The sequence below is a fragment of the Protopterus annectens genome, chromosome 4.part0 (assembly GCF_019279795.1).
Source record: "Protopterus annectens isolate FY-2018-M chromosome 4.part0, PAN1.0, whole genome shotgun sequence".
NCBI lineage: Eukaryota > Metazoa > Chordata > Ceratodontiformes > Protopteridae > Protopterus > Protopterus annectens.
The window spans coordinates 1,398,442,549-1,398,465,316 of record NC_056733.1 but is presented as its reverse complement, the minus strand read 5'-3'; the positions used below and the strand labels follow the sequence as shown (position 1 = coordinate 1,398,465,316).

General features: G+C 44.5%; 1 protein-coding gene across 1 annotated transcript in view; it reads left to right on the top strand.

Annotated features, from left to right (window-relative positions):
* DDX46 (DEAD-box helicase 46) overlaps positions 1 to 22,768 on the top strand; it is a gene marked incomplete in the record, with an annotated part of 2,009,097 nt that overhangs the window by 663,292 nt on the left and 1,323,037 nt on the right. The window contains 1 exon segment of the mRNA XM_044069232.1: positions 13,362 to 13,483. Coding sequence (XP_043925167.1) covers positions 13,362 to 13,483 — 122 coding nt within the window.

Sequence of the window (22,768 nt, the reverse complement as noted above, 5' to 3'; positions counted from 1 at the left end):
CAACCCTTAAAAATAGGCGGGCTTTTTACTGAATACTGATTGGTAGCTGTATATTTTAAAAATGTACTGTTTGTTTGAGTACTTTGTCTGATGAAGGGTTTTGGCCCGAAAGCGCTAACTCTGATATCTTTTGTGTTTTAATAAATATTTTATACTTGTTTGTACAGCAGCAGTTCCCAGTGACGTCTTTTCTTTGCTGATTTATCTTTTATACAGAACTGGGATTTGGCTTAGCATGAGCTTATTTGGTTTTTATTCGTGAGGATCCAAAAGATTTCTGCTTAGGCTGTCTGCTAAGAGATTATGTTTTCCTGGAATGAATTGAGCTTGAAGATGTAGATTCAGATTTAGAACTGTGTCCCATAAACTCATGGCTAGTCTGCAAAGGGGGTATGAGTGAGAGCCCCCCTGCTTGTTTATATACCACATGACTGTGGTATTGTCTGTGCGAATCAGAAGATGGCCTGGTTGCAAAAGATTCTGGAAGGCTAGAAGAGCATTTTGGACTGCCAACATTTCCTTCAAGTTGATGTGCCAGGGAAGATGCTTCTTTGTCCAATAGCCCTGCTGGCAGTTGTTTAGGTAATGAGCTCCCCAAGCATAATCCGAGGCGTCTGTGGTTATGATCTGAGCAGGATGAGGTAGACGAAAGGGATTCCCTTCGTTTAAAGCACAAGCCCTGGACCACCAGAGGAACTCTTTTTGGAGGCAGGGAATCAGAGGTATCATTGTTTCCAGGCTGTGGTAATGCTGAGACCATACACTCTTTAGGTACCATTGAAGTTTTCTCATATGAAGCCTTGCATTTGGGATCAACAGGATGCAAGAAGCCATGTAGCCCAATGTCTGCAGGAATTTCCTTGCAGTGAGCTGAGTTAAAGTAGCCAAGGTCTTGAAAATTGATGCCAGCTGTGCTTGCTTTTCTTTAAGTAAGGAAGGCCCTTTGTAAGCTTGTGTTTAGAAGAGCTCCCAAAAAGATCATTTGTTGAGAGGGGATCAAATGTGACTTTTTTGTGTTCACTGAAAATCCCAGAAGTAGGAGAAGATGCTGAACAAACTGCAGATGCTGAAGTAAAAGATCCTTGCTGTCCGCCTGAATAAGGCAGTCGTCCAGATAGGGGTAAATTTGAATCCCTTGGAGTCTGCAATAAGCTACTACTGGAGCCAGACACTTGGTAAAGACTCTGGGCGCAGTAGATAAGCCAAAGGGCAGTACAGAGAATTGAAAGCGTCTTGAACCTGCCTTGAATCTGAGGTATTTTCTGCATTCCTGTCTGATGGGAATGTGTAAATAGGCTTCCTTCAAGTCCAATGTCACCATCCAAGCATCCTGGGAGAGCATGGGAAGAAGTTGTTGCAGAGTAAGCATCTTGAATTTTGGAATCTCCAGAAAGGTATTTAATACTGAGAGGTCCAGAATAGGTCTCCATGAGTTTTGTTTCCTTGGGACCAGAAATGGTCTTTAGTAAAAACCTTTTCCCATTTCTGGAAGTGGAACAGGTTCTATGGCTCTCATGGCCAAATAAAGCATCCACTTGATTTAAGGCCTCTGACCATTGATGTTTTGGCAGATCCGGCCAACCCGAAGACCTTGGCAGAGTATGAAAGTGGAATTTGTAGCCTCTTAAAATCACGTCTAAAACCCATTTGTCCTGGGTAATATGAGTCCAATTTTGGTAGAAAAGAGAAAGTTTTCCTCCGAGAGGGGCTTCCAGGCAAGGAGGACCTGTAGCCCAATGGAGAGAGTCATAGGGTCTGCTTCTTTTGTGATTGAGGTCTGTCTTCTCCCCTTCTAGGTGAAGAAGCAGTCCATTGTCTTGACTTGTAAGAGGCCTGAACCTGCGCCCGACCTCTGGAGTGTCTATATCTTCCTCTTTGAGGCCTGTCAGACGTGGGAAAGGACCAATTTTTGGAGGGCCAATTTCTAGAAAATCTAGGAGGCTGAACTTGTAAAAAATCTTTAACAGTCTGCATAGATTTTGCTTTTTCTTCTATCTTTTTAATAACCTTCTCAGCCTTGGATCCAAATAAAACATCATGCTGAACAGGGGCATCTAACAGTTTAGCCATAACCTGCTCAGGTAAATTCTGCTCACGAAGCCAAGCATGTCTCCTGATAACAGTACCAGAGGCTGCGGCCCTGCAAGAAGCTTCCAAGGCATCAAAACCACAATGTAAACTGTTTGCTTACTTGTTCAGTTGCATGCAATACATCCTGTAATTTCTTCTCCTCTGCACATGCAGGAAAGGTAGAGAGCCTTTGCTTTAAAACAGACAAAGGAAATTGCTGATACTTGAACATGTGAAACTGGCAATTTAAAGCTCTAATAGAAAGAGTAGCAGAAGTGTAAACCTTTTTGCCCCACCTGTCCAAGGCACGAAAATCCTTTTCAGAGGAAATAGGCTTTTTAGATGAAGCGGCCTTAGCAGCCCTAGAACCCTGAGAAATGGTTTCAGGATCAGCAGAAGGGTTCTTAAATAAGAATTGATGGGAGTCAGGGATTCCGTAAAATCTATCAGGCTTAGAAGGAGCAGGCGGCAAGGAATCAGGATTCAGGTTAGCTTCAGAAAAAGCATCATCCACAATATCAAGTACAGGAGGAATAGCCAAAGGTCTGAGTTGAGGGAGAAGGAGAAATTCCCTAAGTCTCTTCTTGGAAGCAGAATAATCCTGACCTTCCCAATGAAAATGCTCCCTCATCTCATGTAAGGTTTCCCCAAAAGAGAAATCTTCAGGGGGAGAAGCAGAGGGAATAGAGTCCTCTGCATCAGAATCCTCATAAGGAGGAAAATAATAATCCTGGTCAGAGGAAGAGACAGAAGACACAGAAGCCTGATCAGATGAATCATAAGGAATATCCTGTCTAGGCCTTTTTTCTGGAGGAGGGTGAGAACCCCTAATCATTGTCAGTAAATCTTCAGCCATCCATAGTAATTGCTTCTGGGACTTGGGAGCTGTATCCGAGGAAGCTTGAGAAGAAATCCTTGGTTTAACAGGAGTCTTTGACTTTGCCTTTGTCTTTGTAGAAATAGTGATATGAGAAGGCCTGCAAACCCCCTCAGAAGCCGGTACCTGCACAGCAGTTCCGGACCCATCTGAAGGAGCGACGTCCGAAGGTCCTGCAGCAGTAAAATACTAGGCCTAGAAGGCTCCCCATGGGAGTCCGTGTCTGCCATCGGTTCCGAAGTGGCGGATGACAGGGGCTGCAAAAGCGCCTCACTGACTACCGCCGAACCTGAAGCTGGCTCCAGCTGCAAAGTATCTTGTTTGGACCTCGGAGGCCTATCCTTGTCCTTGCGTTTCTTTTGAATTCCGGTTGTCGGTAAAGTATCCAACGACATCCTATAATTGAATCGTCTACCGAAATAATTCAAGGCCCAATCGTACCTACGCTTGATAGTGCGAGAATTAAACCTGGCACAGAACTGACAGCAAGAAACGTCGTGGTCAGGGCCTAAGCAAGGTAGACAGTAAGAGTGGAAATCTTTATGAGGTATTTGTTTCCCACACGATATACAATTATTAACTTTTTCTGACATTGGAGGAGCAAGAAAAAAGTTTCCCCAACAGGGTACTTAGCTTGAGAAGAGAAGTAGAAAACTTCGGACCGACGACAATCAAAGCACGTTGTCCTGAATGCGCCAACCAACGACTTGCGAGCTGCTTTCCACCGCACGGCAAGAAAGACTGGGGAAGATGGCGTCGGCTGTCAGCTTTATACATCTGCGTTCTGACGTCGGGGTACTTGCTGGTACAGCCGACACCGGACCCAGACTTTGGAATTCTGGCCGACCTCGGGCTGCCTGCCGGCAGGAACACCCTACAGTTATGACTGCAACAGTGAAACATGAAGAACATCTATCTCCCAGGGGATCAGATTCCATTCCACCAGGGCTGCATCTACTTCTACAGCCTTTCTCAGAGGGGTTACTACCAAGGATATTCTAGAAGCTTCTACCTGGAGTTCAGTTCATACTTTCACCAAACATGATCATTTACCAATTTTCTCTAAATCTAGAGCTGGCTTTGCCACTGCCATTTTGCAGGGCCTTATAGCTGGTCCTAATGCTATATAATTCCATCCTCCCAACCATAGCTTTGGAAATCTACCCAAATGTAATGACTGCAACAGTGAAACATGAAGAACATAGTACAGTTGTGTATACTTACCATAAATGTAGATGTTCGAGTGTATTCACTGTTGCAGTCCTGTTTACCCTCCCTCCAGCCCCTGTTTTTTTCTCTTACTATGCCTCTGCTTTCCTTTAGTACACTTAAAAGCCTTTTTGGTGTATTTGCTTTTGTTTGGAGGTATATTTTTGTGTTTTAAATTATTTATATATATTTTGCTCCCCATTTGGGGGACACCTGACATCTGGGGCAAGAAAAACTGATGGAATGGTGTTGGCTGCATGTTTTATACCCCTGACAACCTGATGTCATGGAAGAAGGGACAGCAACCGACGCAGGACCCAAGACTTTGTTAATCAGGCCGACTGAGGGCAACCTGCCAGCAGATTACCCAAATGTAATGACTGCAACAGTGAATACACTAGAACTTCTACATTTATGGTAAGTGTACACAACTGTACTTTTGTTGTACTGCAACAGTGATCAGTAGGACATTTACTATGGTAAGGTCTTACACAGCTGCTGTTTTTCCCTGATTGCTGTTTCTTCTAAATCTATTTTTGACGCAACTCCTCTCAAGAAGCCTAATGTTTAGACAGTCATTCCTTCATTTTATTCTCTGCTGCATTTTTATCAGCTTGTCTAAAGAGCTACTGAAATCTTCTATTTCTTTCCAGACTTTTGGGTTTATATAATATATTCTCCTAGTGTCTCACTTATTTTAAACACGTTTGTGAGCAGTTAGTTTCCTTTGTTTTTCTCTAAATTACTAGAAGCCATTTTTGCGCTAAAGCTGCAACTTGAATTTTTTTTAAACAGCTGCAAGATTTTACCCAGACAAAGCTTTTTTTTTTCCTTCATTTTTGGGTAATTTTTGTTTACTTTTTTCTTTGCTGCTGGCATCCGGGCAGCGTAATTATTTGCCAGTAACTGAATTTTACCCAAATTTATAACTCTTTTGTGTTGGCTTTCTAACAAATTTTTAGATTTTGCACTGGATGAGTTGTATCATTATGCATCTCAGTCAGCAACCACCATTGAAGTCCTCAAGTTGAGGAGGATCTTAAGCTTCATGAGGGAGACTCTATTTTAATTTCTGAGTTTTTCCATTTGGTCTTGCCTTAATGTGTTCACGTTGTGTTCACAAATTGGATGGCTGTGGTTGCAGTGAATCAAAGGATGCAGGGGATCATGGTATTTTTATGCTTGAATGATTGGCTTCATAAAGACAGTAGATGGACTGTTTTTTATCAGAATTCTCTGCTTCAGTTTTTCTGGTCTTTAGAAATGCTTAACATTGCATAGTATTAGATGCTTCTATAAATGGTTCCAGGATACCCTTCTTTGCAAGATCAGTCTGTCCCAAGACAGGGTTCCACTGATTCATAGTATGATCTCTCTGGCCAGCACTGTGATGGCAGCCATTTGTCTGAAGATATTGAGGCTGAGTCACCACTGTTTATGTAATCATTTTCTCAAGGTATCACTCAAGGCTTCTCCAGAGAATTTAAAGGAATCATTAGAGACTGTGCTTGGACAGGGACAGATGAAGTCAGGATTTTTGAGCCATTTTAGCAGCACCTTGCCTGATATGTAATTGAAGGAGACGAGTTTTTTTCATTTCTGAGTCTCTCCATTTGGTCTCACCTTAACTCATTTTATAGATGTCCTGTTTTCAACTTCTCAACCCCTTTGCTGAATGTTACCATGCATCAGACCTAGGTTGGGGAGCATTTTTGTGGGTATGTTGTCCAAGGTGTTTGATCACAGTGCAAGACCAGGCTACCCATCATTGTATTAGAAGTGAGGGTGGTGGTTCTTGCTATACTTTTGGTATTCTTGACCCCCGCCCTTGAGTTGTAATTGCTGAATACTCTTGCTGCATGGCAGCAATTTGGTGTATCTGCTGTGAAGCAGTAAGGCTGTGGGAATGGGGCATATTCTCAGATTATTTTCTGGTTGTTCACATTCCTGGTGAAGACGACTAAGGACCAGCCAAGCTCAGCCACTCCTTGGTGATGTTTTTTCCCAGCTGAGTTGTGGTATAGTTGTTTTCATTTTAATGGTAGAAGCATGGTAATTCTTGGGATACCCTACAACTGTGATCTCTGAGATTGTCGTCTGTGTTAAGTATAGCATCAGATCTGAAGTAGGATATTCATTTGTCTGCAACCTGTGGGTTATGGATCCGATATCGGATCCGAACCGGCATAGTTTCCAGCTATGGATCCAAGCTCTCAGCTCCTCCCCTCACCCATAATGCCCTGCTCTACCCTCATGACCTCAGATCTTGTTTGCCGCGCTGGTAACTGGATGTGGTTTCTATAGCTCTCAGCTAAGTGGAATTTTCTTGTACTAAAATAGAATATTTTTGCTTTCTTTAAACTTTTTTGTGTGAAAGTTGTAGGTTTCCTATTTTTATTGACTGTTTTAGTTTAATTTTATTTACAGTAGTATATTTTATTCCCTCCCGCTGGCGTGAGTGTGTGTGAGGCCTGTGTGCTTTTATAGTTTATTGTTTTAAGTTACTTCTGTAACTTTTGGTTAATTTTGACTATGGCTGACCAGCCTAAGTCATTTTCTCTAAATGCTCGAGTGTGGCCATAAGCTCTCACCGGCTGATGGCCACACTCGGTGTTAGTGTCTTGGGGTTGAACACCTCACATCTGGCTGTTCCATTTGTGCAGGGTTCAACCCCAGGGCACTGAGGAGCGGAGGTCCAAGCTGGTCTTGGCGGGTCTGTTACCGCGGACTCGGCTCCGACCCCGCTCCTTCGGGGACTCCTGCGGCTGCAGCTGTTCCCGGTAGCACCCCTCCTGCTCCTGGGACTCAAACTCCGCTTCAGGACAGGAGAGGGCATCTAAAAGGACCGGAGGGAGAAGCACCTGCGGCGGGCCGAGACCTCTGTTTCGGCCCCGCCAGCCAAGCGGCTTCTCCCGGCTCCTGTTGGGCGGTCTCCTCCTTCTCGGCTCCGGTCACCTGTGTGCTTCTCACCGGGTCCTGAGGAGGAGGAGACCCGATCTCAGGCTATCGAGGAGGCATTCCAGGCCTACCTCGGTAGCCTCGTCGAGATCTACCATAGCCTTTCGATGCTGATCTGGACGGATGATGCGAAGGTTCATCCAGGCCCAGATGCAGATGGGAGTGCTCTTGCCTCCCCTCGGGGAGCTCAACACCCTTTTCAAGCCTATTGCTCCTTCTCCGACCCGCTTCCGGGTTCGGAGCAGCTGGAGCCGAGCAGCCGGGCGGGGAGGTCGGATCCGATAGTACTGGTGCCGGATCCGACCATGCCCTCAGTGCGTCGGACCCGATCTCGGAGCCTGGATCCGAGCCGGATCCGGGGATCAGTGCTCGCCGGCGCCGTCTGTGTCGGAGCGCACTGTCCCCGGATCCGAGTGCCGGCGCCGGCTCCGATCCACTCTTCGGATCGAGGGGAGCCGATTGTCGGATCCTTTGGTCGAGGTCGGCTCCCTTGGCTTTTGATGTAGTGGAGAGGGCTCTGTTGAGGTTTTCCGGACCCCGGCACTTGCTCCGCCGCTCCCTCTGCACTGGGCCAGGCTTCCACCATCCGGCCCCTGGGACAGCCCGTTTCTGTGCCCCAAGTTGCTCCTATGGAGCAAATTGCTGCTGCGAGGACTCCTCTGACAGCCCCCAGAGGCTCCTCGCAAGCATACGCAAAAGGAGGCACATTGACTCCTGAGTCTCTCACTGAAGACACGGACTTGGAGGAAGGGAAGGCTCCCCACGGTCACCCCCCGAGGATGTCTCCTTCGGAGACATCATGGAAATGCTCCGTATCAGGGGGGGGTGGTCTGCCAAGTCTTCCTCGGACGAGTCCGTGTTCTTGGAGGCATTCGAAACGGGCCCGTCTACCTCTTGGGTGTCCCCCCCTGCCAACCCCTGGTGGACCTTATTACCACCAGGGCGTGGAAGGAACCGGACACCGTGGAGCCAATTCCCAAAAGACCTGATAAAATCCTTAGCCCGCCTTCTGACAGGACCCATTGGAGTAAGGGGCCTCCTGTAGATGCCATGTTGATGGCGGCCACAAAGAGGGAACTGGCTCAGGAGAGTCCCTCAGTCCACCCACCGAGCAAGGAGTCTCGGATGATGGACCGCTTGGGGAAGCGGATGTTCAGTTCGGCGACCTTTTCGGTAAGGGCGCTGAACTATTTGGCACATGTTATTCGGATGCAGCGAGACCTTATTAAGGAGTACGCTGCATCCCCCCCTGAGTCCATTTCGGAGGAGGACAGAGCTCTGCACTCCACCAAAATGGCCACTCTTAGGTCAGTCACAAATACTTCTATGCGCTACTCTCCCATGCTACGGAGGCCGCTAGAGCTGGGACAGGACTGGTCACTAGGCGTCAGGCCTGGCTCCGCCACTTTTTCTGAGCCCTTCAAGGCGAACGCCCCTTTGATGGTTCTGCTCTGTTTGGCAAGACCGTTCGCGACGTTGACCCAGAGCGAGAAGGACGGAAGACGCTGTCTGCCGGAATCGCTTCTCTGCACCCCAGAGGCCCTATTCTAGGAACCAAAAGGGTCAGAAGAAGATGTGGTTCCGAAGTCGCAGCAGTCCCAGCCTGCTCCGGACAACCAGTCCTTCCGTGGCAGAGGAGGACAGGGAGGACGCCGCCCTAGAGGCAGAGGGGCTCCCAGAAACGGTCCAGGGAACCTTTCTCTGAACGGCCCGCAGCAGCCCTGAGGGCTGCCCGACTGCTCTACTCTGGAGGCAGTCGGGGACGTTGGGCACCTAGCGGCATGGGAGTCCATAACATCGGACCGCTGGGTTCTCCAAATCATATCCAGGGGATATCGCATTCCTTTCCTTCACCTTCCAAAGATGAAGTCCTCCCAGGCGTACCACCCGGTCAAAGGGAGACCGCCTTAGCAGAAATTGGCCATCTGCTAGAGAAAAGAGCCATCCAGCCCGTTCCCCCAGACCAGATCGGATCAGGGTTCTACTCCAGGTTCTTTTAGTGCCAAAAGACGGGGAACTAAGACCAATCCTAGACCTCTCTCTCCTGAATCTGGCAGTCCCCAAAGAAAAATTCGAATGGTCACTCTACAATCTATTCTCCTTCTGGGAGAATGCCACTGGATGTGCTCGATAGATCTCAGGGACGTACTACCACATCCTAATGGACAGGCGCTCCAGGAGGTTTCTCCGCTTCGGCTGGGAGCCAGTCACTACCAGTTCGGGTCCTTCCTTTGGTCTCACCACAGCCCCAGGGTGTTTACCAAAGTACTAGCAGTGGTAGCGGCCCACCTGAGGCTTCAGGGGTGCAGGTCTTTCCCTACCTGGACGACTGGCTCCTTACCGCCCCAACAAGGCATCTACTTCTCTCGCGCGTGTGAGACTCCTTTCTCCATCTTGCTCCATTTCTGGGCATCACAATAAATACAAAACAGTCCAACCTGGCACCCACTCAGCTCTTAGATTTCATAGGGGCCAGACTAGACACAAGGAGTTTACGAGCCTTCCTCACTGCGGACAGAGTTCTAAATCTGCAGCTCCAGGTGCGGGCCATTCTCCATTCATGTTCTGTTCCAGCGGAGTTGGTCCTGAGGGCTCTAGGGTCCATGGCTTCGTCGATAGCACTTCTTCCTCTTGCCAGGCTCAATATGCATTCTACAGTGGGCGCTCTTAGTACAGTGGTCATACCTTGCTCTCCCATGTATCATCCCATAGCGATCAGCAAGGCTTGCAAGCGGTCCCTCTTGTGGTGGCTCCACTCCCGGATCTCCACGAGGTCGCCCATTTTGTGCTTCTCCCCTCTCGCCACGGTGACCACGGACGCCTCCCCTCGGGTGGGGGGCACTCGGACAGTCCAAGGCACGTGGAGCGATTCAGAGACCTTACTGCATATCAATGTTCTAGAGATGAGAGCAGTGCTCTTAGCGTTGCTAGCACTTCAGGACTTTCTTCCCTTGGGAACAATTGCGATTCAATCGGACAATATGTCTGTTGTCTGGTACATCAACAAGCAAGGGGGAACAAGGTCTTACCCTCTTTGTCGAGGCCATGAGAGTTTGGGAATGGGCAATCTCCACCAATCGCTTTCTCATAGCAACGCACATTCCGGGTCGGTCCAACATCCTAGCGGACAAGCTCAGTCGCACCATTCTGACCCCTTACGAGTGGTCTCTCAATTGTCAAGTAGCGAACGCATATTCGCACGGTGGGGAACCCTTCATGCGATCTTTTGCCTCTCCCTCAAACACCAAGTGCGACAGTTTTTGCTCTGATACCTCCTCCGGAGGTACCCCAAGAGACGCTCTGGTGCATGCTTGGCCACCCGGTCTTCTGTATGCCTATCCACCCTTGCCTCTGATGCTGCAAGTTCTTCAGAAAGCCTCTCGGGTGGGTTGCAGAATGATTCTCATTGCTCCGTTCTGGCCTCGACAGATCTGGTTCCCCTTCCTAAGGTCTCACTCGGTGAATCCTCCTTGGATTCTAGATCCTATTCCGGATCTGATATCCCATCCATCCTGCATTCCTCCTCCGAACCTGGACAGCCTGAAGCTGACCGCTTGGCTGCTCCAGTTCCACTCTTGATAAGGACTCCCGGTATCTCTTCACCGGTAAAGGCTATTTTGGTGGCGGCTCATAAACCATCCACTAGAAAGGTTTACCGAAGCAAATGGAAACGTTTCTCTGTGTGGGCGGAGCGGCAAGGCCTAGATCCCTTCACGGTTCCTCTCCCCGTAGTGCTTGATTTTCTAACCTCTCTCTTTAATGATGGTGCCAGCAGTTCCACAAAGTTCAACTGGCGGCAATTTCTCACTATCACATTGGTCAAGAGTCTAATCCTCTTATGTCAGCCAAATTGTGCAAAACTTTTCTTAAAGGTACTTTCCTTCTCAGGCCCCCTATTAAGCAAGCAGTTCCTCCTTGGGACCTTTCTTTGGTCCTACAGGCCTTGACCGCTCCCCTTCGAGCCAGCGGCTACAGTGGACCTCAAATTCTTGTCTTACAAGACAGCCTTTTGGTAGCCATTACATCAGCCAAGAGAGTTTCTGAACTTCAAGCTTTATCAGCTAAACCTCCTTACTTGGTTTTATCCGGACCGTGTCTCCCTCAGGACCAACCCGTCCTTCCTTCCTAAAATCGCTTCTGAAGCAAACATCAATCAATCCATTAACCTCCCTGTTTTCTTCCTAAGTATGAAAACAAAGGTGAATATAGGCTACACTCACTAGATGTTCACAGGCAACTAAGATTTTATCTCAACAGGACAGCTGGTCATAGGCAATCCGACCAGCTGTTTATTTCCTTTGCAAAATTCAATTTGGGCAAGCCAATTTCCAAAGTTTCTCTGTCCGCTGGATTTCACAGTGCATTTTATTGGCTTATCAAGCGTCAGGAAGGCCCGGAGGGTGTTCATGCCCATTCAACCCGGTCAGTATCTACCTCAGCAGCCTTCAAGGCTAGGATTCCTCTGGATGATATTTGTGCAGCAGCTACATGGGCTTCATCTCATACATTTATTTCTCACTATAAGTTGGATCTTGCATCCAGGGTAGAGCATCCTTTGGCTCATGGTGCTCCGGAATATCCTTCCATGATGGCGCCCAAGATTCAGGTAGCTGGGGACTCTGTCCCACAGGTTGCAGACAAATGAATATCCTACTTCAGATTTAGAAGTTATGTACTCACCATAACGTTCCATCTGAGTAGGTGTATTCATTTGTCTGCAACCATCCCCGCCTCCTATCCCCCTGGCCTTTCAGTTTCCTGCATATTACTTGTTACCCTTTTGAGGGTATTGTTGCTTTGGCAAACTCGATCTGAGGTCATGAGGGTAGAGCAGGGCATTATGGGTGAGGGGAGGAGCTGAGAGCTTGGATCCATAGCTGGAAACTATGCCGGTTCGGATCCGATATCGGATCCATAACCCACAGGTTGCAGACAAATGAATACACCTACTCAGATGGAACGTTATGGTGAGTACATAACTTCTAATTTTTCCCATACCTCTCAAGTGTACCTCATTTGGGGTCTTAAAAAGTTCATGTTCCTCCAAGTTCCTCAAATGTTCCACATTGAAAGACTGTGTCACACATTCAGTGTTAGGAATTTTTTTTAGTGAAATCCATTGTAAATAGAAATTAATCATATTAATTCAGTACAATATATTCTTTATAAGTAAAACCAGCATATTTTACCCATCCTATGACCTTCCTAGTTGAAGTTGTTAGTAAGCCATTAGTATGTGTTCCACATTTTGCCCATTTGTTCCACATTATGAGGGCTAGTGTTCCTCATTTTAGAGATCAAAGGTTGAGAGCTATGGTTTTTCCTCTGGCTTGAGTTGAAGAAGGGACTCGCCTCATTTGAACTATCATGCTAAACTAGTATAAATAAGTAAGCAAATAAAGTAGTTAACTAAAATCATTCTTGATAACATCAACTGATTTATGAGCGGGTCCACCTTGTTTGTTTAGGAGTACCTAGCCTTCATCTCTCTGTAGATTGGTCTCATCTATGCTGGTCTCTGCTTTGGAGTGACTTGCAGGTTGGACAAGTGAATACTAAAGAAGCAATATACACATAATGTGATGGATCATGCTATTGTTACACTTCTTGTTTTTCATACTGTTGCACTCTGCTGACTTGGGAAGAGCAAAGTAGTAGGCTTGGGAGATTCAAACACATGTACAACATCTGCACATGTTCAGTTGGTGGGATGCCCCTCTTCATGGGCTCTTAAAAATGAATAAATAAAACATGAGTTGTGATTGACGGAGATGAATTCAGTAAAAGACCTGTGACTGAAGCTCTCTTGATTACTTAATTTAAATATAAAATCTTTTTTTCCCTTCATTTTGCCATTGTGGTTCTTATTAAATACTAAATTTAATATTTCTCAATATTAAATCATTGTCGTATAATTGTATCTATTCTTAACAAATTTTTTCATATGTCTTTGGTATAATTATTTAAACAGTAGTTGTTTTTTGTATTATTTTTAAAGATTGTAAAATTATTATTGTTAAAATGTTTTGTAATACTTTGCAACTTTTTTTCTGTGGGCCACCAGTGAAAATGGGCTCCTCTTACCCAGTCGGACTTTCTTGGTCATCAAATGTCAAAAATAAATAAAACATGTTGTGATTCATATTTTGTGTTTTGATGGAGTAACAACTTTTTGGCTTATCTCATTGCCTTTCTTATTTGTACTGGTTTATCATTGTATTAAATGCGTAATTGTAATTTTTTTCAGCTGTTATTCTTACCCCGACTAGAGAATTGGCCCTGCAGATTACAAAGGAATGCAAGAAGTTTTCTAAAGTTCTTGGTCTTCGAGTTGTTTGTGTATATGGAGGAACTGGAATTAGTGAACAGGTATGTGTTATTTTGCATTTTCAAGTTTTTGGAAATTTTAAGTAGTACATAGACAAATTTAATGTCTTATTTTCCATGCATTGTAAGACGTTAAACATGTGAAATATTCGCTTTTTAATGTGTTTGTTTTAGTTAGAGATACTTTCATTAATTCATTTTTAGCATGTAAAGACCATACAGTGGATATAAAAAGTGTACACATCCCTGTTAAAATGCTAGGTTTTGTGATATAAAAAAATAGACCACAATAAATCATTTCAAAACTTTTCCCACCTTTAATGTGATCTATAAACCTGTACAATTCAATTGGAAAACAAACAAATTTGTTAGGGGAAAAATATATAAAAAATATACAATATGCTAGTTGTGTAAGTGTGCACACCATTAAACTAATACTTTGTTGAAGCACCTTTTGATTTAATTACAGCATTCAGTCTTCTTGGGCACACACCTGCCATTAATCAGAGTTTCTGATTAACCCCAAATAAAGCTCAGTTTTCCTAGTAGGATTTTCCTGACATTTACTCAGTTGCCTGCTACAGCAAAAGCCATGGTTCACAGAAAGATTACAAAGCATCAAAGGGATCTCATTGTTGAAAGATATCAGTCAGGAGAAGGGTACAAAAAAATTTCCACAGCACTGGATTTATCATGGAACACAGTGAAGACAGTCATCAAAAAGTGGAGAAAATATGGGACAGCAGTGACGGTGCAAAGAACTGGACGCCCCTCCAAAATTGATGAAAAGACAAGACGAAAACTGGTCAGGGAGGCTGCCAAGAGACCTACAGCAACACTGAAGGAGCTGCAGGAATAACTGGCAAGTACTGGTTCTGTACTACATGTGCCAGCAATCTCCCGTATTCTCCATATGCGTAGACTATGGGGTAGGGTTGTAAGACGGAAGCCTTTTCTTACACAGAAAAACATCCAGGCCTGGCAAAAAGTGGCAAAACAATACATCAGGTCTCCTAAAAGCATGTGGGAAAATGTGTTATGGTGTGATGAGACCAAGGCTGAACTTTTTGGCTACAATTTCAAAAGGTACATTTGGCGCAAAAACACTTAGCATCACCAAAAGAACACAATCCCAACAGTGAAACATGGTGGTGGCAGTATCATGCTTTGGGGTTGCCTTTCTTCAGCTGGAACTGGGGCTTTAGTCAAGCTGGAGGGAATTGTGAACAGTTCCGAATACTAGTCACTTTTGGCCCAAAACCAGCAGGCGTCTGCTAGAAAGCTGATGATGAAGAGGAATTTCACCTTTCAGCTTGACAATGATCGGAAGCATATATCCAAATCAACAAAAGAATGGCTTCACCAGAAGAAAATTAAAGTTTTGGAGTGGCCCAGCCAGAGCCCAGACCAAAATCCAATAGAAAATCTGTAGGGTGACTTGAAGAGGGCTGTGCACAAGAGATGCCCTTGCAATCTGACAGGTATGGAGCACTTTTGCAATGAAGAGTGGGCAAATATTGGCAAGTCAAGATGTGCCATGCTGATAGACTCCTACCAAAGAAGACTGAATGCTGGAATTAAATCAAAAGGTGCTTCAAGAAAGTATTTGTTTAAGGGTGCGCACACACAGCAAAGTATTAGTTGAGTGTGCACACTTACGCAACCAGCGTATTGTACGTTTTTTTCCCCCCTAACATATTTGTTTGTTTTTCAATTGAATTGTACAGGTTATAGGCCACATTAAAGGTGGGAAAAGTTTTGAAATGATTTATTGTGGTCTAATTATTTTTTTTTATATCACAAAAACCTGGCATTTTAACAGAGGTGTGTTCACTTTTTTTTATATCCACTGTACGTACAATTATGGTAGAATCCAAATCACTTAATTGAATTCAAACATGATGCTATCATCTTTATTAGAATAAATTTATTTCTGCTATAATATACTTTTGATGTTAGTATAATTCTGTATACAACAGTGCCAATATAATTTCATACATCTTACTATATCAGATCCATATTTCAAAAACATTGATTTCTATAAATGTTTGACCAAAACAGTAAGTGAGAAGGTCACTGAAAAAACAATCAGTAAAAACTGAAAACTACAGCAAAGCTAGAACTTACACTGAGTGACCTCCCAAACCTCTTGCATCAGAGACACATGGGATATATGCAAACGACGAAACAAATCATGGGCATTCAGATTTGCCAATTAGCTGAAACACCTGATGTTCATAAGGGCCATTTGCATATATCCCATGTGCCTCTGATATAAGAGGATGTTCTTCGTCTCACATTGCTGCAATCATAACCTGTGGGTAGTCCGCTGTCCTCGGTCGGCCCGAATACCAAAGAGCTAGGCTGGCGTCAGTCATTGTCGCCTAGAGCTGACGTCAGTACGTAGTAGTACTTAAGCGCATGACCGACGCCATATCCTTAGTCTTTCTTGCCGCGTGGTCCGAAGCAGAAGCAGCGTTTGCAAGTGCTGTTCAGCGTTCTGAAATTTTCATTTATCGAGTTTCAGACCGAAGACCAAGTTGGGCTAAGTACCCCGTTGGGGAAATTTTTGTCTTTTCTTGCCTCAGTTATCCGGATGTCAGAAAAAGTTAATAATTGTATTTCTTGTGGGAAACAGATACCTCATAGGGATTATCATTCTTTCTGTATTCCTTGCTTGGGGCCTGAGCACGACGTGGTCGGGTGTCGCTTTTGTGCTAGATTTAATAAGCGCACCATTAAACGAAGATTAGACTGTGCCAGGCTTGTTTTTGGTAAACGGTGTAACTATAACATGCCGTCGGATCCTCCGACGCCCGCTACCGCTAAAAAGCGTAAGGATAAATCTTTGAGGTCTAAACCGGATGAGTTGTCCGTTGGACGCCGGTTCTCGGAGCCTCCAGTTGAATCTGTGGATCCTGCCGAGGTTCGCTGAATCCCAGGGGGAACCTTTACTTTTGCAGGAGTTGGCCTCTCAGGAGTTAGGCCAGGCTGAGGGTGCTTCTCAGGTGTCTGTAGTTCCAGCTTTACAAAAGGTTATTAGGCCTTCTACTTCAGTGGCTAAAGGCCATGCTAAGGCCAAACCTTGTCCTGTTGGCCCTGGTCATAGTTCTAGCTCTCCAGCCCCTGTTCCTAAAAAGCATATGTTGAAAATGGCAGAAGACTTGATTACTTTAATCAGGGGTTCTATGCCCCCCCCAGAGAAGAGGCCTAGGGTGGAGGCAGATTTAGAGGGAATGGATCATTCCTCTGACTACTCTGAATCCTCAGCTGAAGAAATTCAGGATTTCCCTTCCTATTCAGATTTGGATGCAGAGGACTCCTGTCAGTCTGCTTCTCCTCCAGAGGATTTTTCTTTTTCTGAGACTTTGCATTCCATGAGGGAGCATTTCAAGTGGGAAGGTCAAGTTTTTTCGGACTCTCGGAAAAGGCTTAGGGAATTTTTGTTTCTGCCACAACATAGGCCCTTGGCTATTCCTCCTGTCTTAGATGTTGTTCAGGATGTTTTTTCTGAATCTTCCCTTAATCCTGATTCTTTGCCTCCGGCCCCTGTTAAGCCAGACAGGTATTACAGAGTTCCAGAAGCACATAAGTATTTGTACAAGAGTCCTAGAGCTGATCCAGAAACTATTATTCAAGGTCTGAAGGGTGTTAGGGCTTCTGTGGCTAAGAATCCAGTTCCTTTGGATAAGGATTCTAGAGCATTGGATAGGTGGGGGAAAAAAGTGTACACCTCCTCTACATTAGCTATGAGGGCTTTGAATTGCCAATTTCATATGCTGAAGTATCAGAATTTTTTTTTAGGCCAATTGAAGTCTAAGGTGGATGCTTTATCTGAGGGTATAGAGTGTAAGGAGCTCCAGGAGTTGGTTCATGCATCAGATCAAGTTGGCAAACATTCTTTGCAGTGTGGTTTCGATGCTCTTCAGGCTTCATCCAGGGTGGCTGCTACAGGTTCAGTTATTCGTAGGCATGCCTGGCTTAAGGATCAAAATTTGTCAGAGCATGTTAAGGCTCGGATTTTGGATGCTCCTCTTCAATCTGAAGTACTTTTTGGCCCTCCTGTGGAATCAGTTTTGAAAAAGATGGAAGATAAGGCTAAGTCTATGCAGACGGTCAAGGATTTTATGCAGGTGCAGCCCCCTAAGTTTAGTAGGAATTGGCCTGCTAGAGGATGGTCTTATCCTTCTTCGGATTATCAGTCTAAGGGCAGGTCTAGACATGGTAGAGGCAGGGCTCACGCTCAGGGTTCTTTCAGACCTAGAACTTGGAGTTCTCCGGCACAGTCTTCTGGTGAGGGCAGGGGTCAGCCCTTTCATAAGCAGACCCAATGACCTGTATCTTCCGCTGCCAGACCCTTCTTTACTGGCAGCTCCTCTAGGAGGAAAGTTGGGACTTTTCAAACAAAACTGGAATTTGGTCACCCAGGACCAATGGGTGTTGGATATAATAAATCAAGGTTACAAGTTTTATTTTCACACTTTTCCTCCTTTCAAAGGCATGCCGGATGTGCCTCCTCAGCAAAGGCTGGAGGCTCAGGAGCAAATTTCTGTGCTTTTACAGATGGAGGCAATTCAGGTGGTCCCTCCGTCAGAAGTAGGCCTAGGATTTTATTCCCGTCTATTCCTAGTGCCAAAGAAAGGAAACACTTGGAGGCCAATTCTGGATTTGTCCATTCTCAATACACCTACCTAGACATTCCAAAGTTCAAGATGTTAACATTACAACAACTTCTGCCTATGCTAGGCAAAGATCACTGGATGGTAATCCTGGATCTCAAAGAGGCCTATCTTCACATCCCTATCAGGCCCAGTTGCAGGAGATTCCTGAGATTTCGGGCTGGTACTTCGCATTATCAGTTCTCTGCATTGCCCTTTGGTTTATCTACTGCCCAGGGTATTCACAAAGTTCTGGCTCCTGTGATTGCTTTCTTCAGACAGAGAGGAATACAAATTTACCCTTATCTGGACGATTGCCTGATTCTTGCTCAAAACAAAGACATATTACTACAACATCTCCAGTATGTAATGGCAGTTTTAAGGTGCCTAGGGTATTCTGTGAGCGAAATAAAGTCCAGTCTAGTACCCTCTCAGGACATGTGCTTTCTGGGTGTGAGACTGAATACAGCTTCTCAGATGGCATTTCTGACCCCGGACAAACAAAGAACTCTTCATCTATACTTCCAGCAGTTATCAGTAATGTCCAGGCTGACTGCAAGGACAGTCCTTCAAGCCTTGGGGTTCATGGCATCTTGCATTCTAGTACTTCCCAATGCCAAACTGCATATGAGGAAGCTACAATGGTATCTCAAAAGTGTGTGGACTCAACACTGCCACGATTTGGACACTGTCATTCGGATTATACCTTGCATCCAGAAGGAATTCTTGTGGTGGGCTCAGGAATGTCACCTAAACAAGGGACTCTCTGTGACCCGACCAGAGGCAGTCAGATCCTAACGACGGATGCCTCGGACTTGGCTTGGGAGCACACTTCAATGGAAAATGGATACAAGACATGTGGCCTCCCAAACTACTACATTTGCATATCAACATGAAGGAGATGTTAGCAGTCCAATTTGCCTTGATGGCCTTCAAGGACCTACTTCAGCCGGGACAGGTGTTGATTCAAACAGACAACACAACAGTCATGTGGTACATCAACAAGCAGGGGGGAACCCATTCCTATCCTCTTTGCAGACAAGCAATGATTTTGTGGGAGACTGCTCTGAGTTTGCACATCAATCTTCAAGCACGGTTTCTGCCAGGAGCACAGAACTCCCTAGCAGATGTATTGAGCAGGCAAATGGTGGATCCCCACGAGTGGAAACTGGACCCTCAGGTATTCAAACAGTTGACTGTGGTGTGGGGAACTCCAGACATAGATCTGTTCGCTTCTCCACAAAATTTTCAACTACCAAAATTTTGCACAAAGATGTTCCACCCAGATGCTTGGAAAGTGGATGCTCTATCTTTCAGTTGGAACAACCTTCACGTTTATGCTTTTCCTCCTCTGCCTCTTCTCCCCAAGGTACTCTTGAAAGTCAGGCGGGACAAGCCTTGCATGATTCTAATAGCACCAGATTGGCCACGTCAGCATTGGTATCCCCTGCTGAGGAGTTTAATCCAGGAGCCTCCTTGGCCTCTGCCACAGGTTCCTCATTTGTTGTCCCAGTCAAACAATCATTTTTTCAATGTTCAGGTGCAGTCCCTCCATCTGGCAGCCTGGCGTATTCTGTGATGGAGCCGGTGAGGTCTCAGCTTCCTCAACACGTTTTGGATGTCATTTTAGAAGCCAGGCGGCCTAGCACTAGAAAAGTTTATGCTGATAAATGGAAGAGATTTTTTCTTTGGAGCACTGCAAAGGGTTTTGATGTTTCAGTGCCTAATTTGAGTTTTGCACTACAGTATCTTACTGAATTACTGGACAAGGGTTTGTCATTCTCTTCTGTGAAGGTTCATGCTGCAGCCATTTCTGCTCACTATGATTGTGACCCTCCTTTATTTTCTCATCCTTTGTTCAAACAATTTCTTAGAGGGGCAAAGAATATAAGACCCCCACATAGAGCTCCTACTCCTTCCTGGGATCTCAATTTTGTTTTGGAGAAACTTACTTTACCTCCTTTTGAACCTGCAGCTACGTCTGAACTGAAGTTTTTGTCTTGGAAGACTGCTTTTTTGTTGGCCATTACTTCTGCTAGGAGGGTATCTGAATTGCAGGCACTCATGGCAGTTGAACCCTTTTTGATATTTCATAAGAATAGAGTTTCTTTGCGAACTAACCCTACTTTTATGCCTAAAGTGATTTCTAATGTGGCCTTGAACCAGTCTATTAATTTGCCTACTTTTTATGCTGATCCCCAAAATAAAGGGGAAAAAGTCTTGCATTCTTTGGATATCCACAGGCAGTTACTATTTGAGCAGAACTAAGGAGTTCAGACAGACTCAACAGTTATTTGTTTCTTTTGCTTTGAGTTCACAAGGGAAAGCTGTTTCAAAGCAGACTATTTCAAAGTGGATTGGTCATTGTATTGCTTTTTGTTATTCTCATCATGGGAAGGATGTTCCTGCTGGGATCAGACCTCATTCTACTAGGGCTACTGACACTTCTACTGCTTTTTTGAGGGGTGTAGCTACTAAGGATATTTTGGAGGCAGCTACTTGGAGTTCAGTACACACTTTTACTAAGCATTACCATCTCCCTCTTTATTCCAAGTCCAGGGCTGGGTTTGCCACTGCAGTTTTACAGGGCATGTTAGCAGCTCCTAATGCTTTGTAGTTTGCCAGCCTCCCTTTTCCTTTGCTTTGGGATTCTACCCACAGGTTATGACTGCAGTAATGTGAGACGAAGAACATAGTACAGTTTTGTACCTACCATAAATGTAGATGTTCGAGGATCCACATTGCTGCATCCAATTATCCCTCCCTCCTTCCCCTCTATAGTTTGTGGTTGCTGGGTTTCTTTTTGGGATACTCTTTATTTCCACACTGGTGGTTGTTGGGCTTTTACTTTTTTAGCTCTGGCCTTTCATTTTTAGGCCTTCTGACATCTGGGGCAAGAAAGACTGAGGATATGGCATCGGTCATGCACTTAAGTACTACTACGTACTGACGTCAGCTCTAGGCGACAATGACCGACGCCAGCCTAGCTCTTTGGTATTCGGGCCGACCGAGGACAGCGGACTACCCACAGGTTATGACTGCAGCAATGTGGATCCTCGAACATCTACATTTATGGTAGGTACAAAACTGTACTTTTGGGAGGTCACTCAGTGGAAGTTCTAGCTTTGCTGGAGTTTTCATTTTGTTTATAAATATCTGACCAGGAACTAGAAACCGTTATTATTTCTTAGACATTAAACCATATTCCTTAATTTAGAAAAACAAACAAAAATTACTTTTCCCTTTATTTATTGACATTTGATTACTAGGAAAGTCTGACTGAGTCGAAGCCCATTTGCAGCTGAGGCCTGGGGAGAAAAGGTCCAAATTGTTGCAAAACATTTTAAGAACAATAATTTTGCTATATTCAGGAATCAAACAAAAACATCTTCAATTTTAATTATAACAAATTAGACACAATATAACAGTGGTTACGAATCAATACAAGTTATATGACAATCGTTTAATATTTTGAGAAATTTAGACAGTTTGTAGAGAAATTAAAGAAGTAAGTCTAATAGACACAAGAATTGGAATATGAAGTGAGGGAAAACAGGCATATGGTATATTTAGAGAATCAGGGAAGAGAAATTGATGGAAGTAAGGAAATAAATGAAAAAGGGAGAGTAAGGAGGTATAAGGAATGAAACGGTACTTGTTCACATTTGGGGATGTAGTTTATCCTGGTTTTGAGCAAGAACATAGCCAGATTTTAGCTGGGAAGTCTTTTGAGTGGTTTTGAAAGGTGGGAAGGAGGGTATTGACCTGATGGCTAAAGGTAAGGAATTCTAGCCCTTAGTAACCTTGTACCGAGTACAGACAGTGCCTAGCAGATTTGATGATAGGTTTGTAGAAAAACGTTTTTGGTCACTGAATCGCAGTGATGGACTGGGAACATAGTTGTGGAAAATGTTTTTTAGTGCTGGACAAGCAGATAGATGCTGGATAATTTTTATATGCTGTAAGAAGCCATGTATATGTTAGTTGATGAGGCAGTTTCAGTGTTATACAGTGGTGGATTTCTGAAAGGGTATTTGTTGCAAATATAGCAACTTTGTAATGGTATTCTTGAATTTTTAATTTTTGTGAAGCCTGGAGGCTAGTAAGGATGTGATCATCATAAAGAAGTGTGGAGTTTTTTGGCTCTGTAAAGCATCCCTATTTTGAGCTTTAAATTGCACAATCTCCCCCTTCATCATCTTTTCTGTCTTTTCTTCAGATTACAGTACTACTCCTTGATGTATAATAGTATGCATTTTCTTATATCTACAGTTTGTACCAAATCTTAATAAATATCTAACCAGTCTTTAACCTCTTACTATATTTTCATTACTTCCTTCTAAAGTCACTTGAAATGGTTTGTCAGTTTAGGACAAATATACCCATCCTGTTGCCATAAAACGTAATGCTGAGAATCAAAACCTTGTTCTTCCCCTTCAGTTGCCAATATCTCACCCTTCCCACTGCCTCTGTCATGATCCAATCTTGCTTCCATACTTGGTTCAAATTTTGTGTCCCTTTTAGTCCACATCTAATTGTAAAGAAGCCAAGACCCCAATGGATTAGCTTCCTTTGCCTCATTAGTCCCAGATGTATGCCTTCCAAGGGAATACTGCCAGTGCATAACATCCATATGTCAGTCCAGTTGATCTGTGTTGGCCACAATATC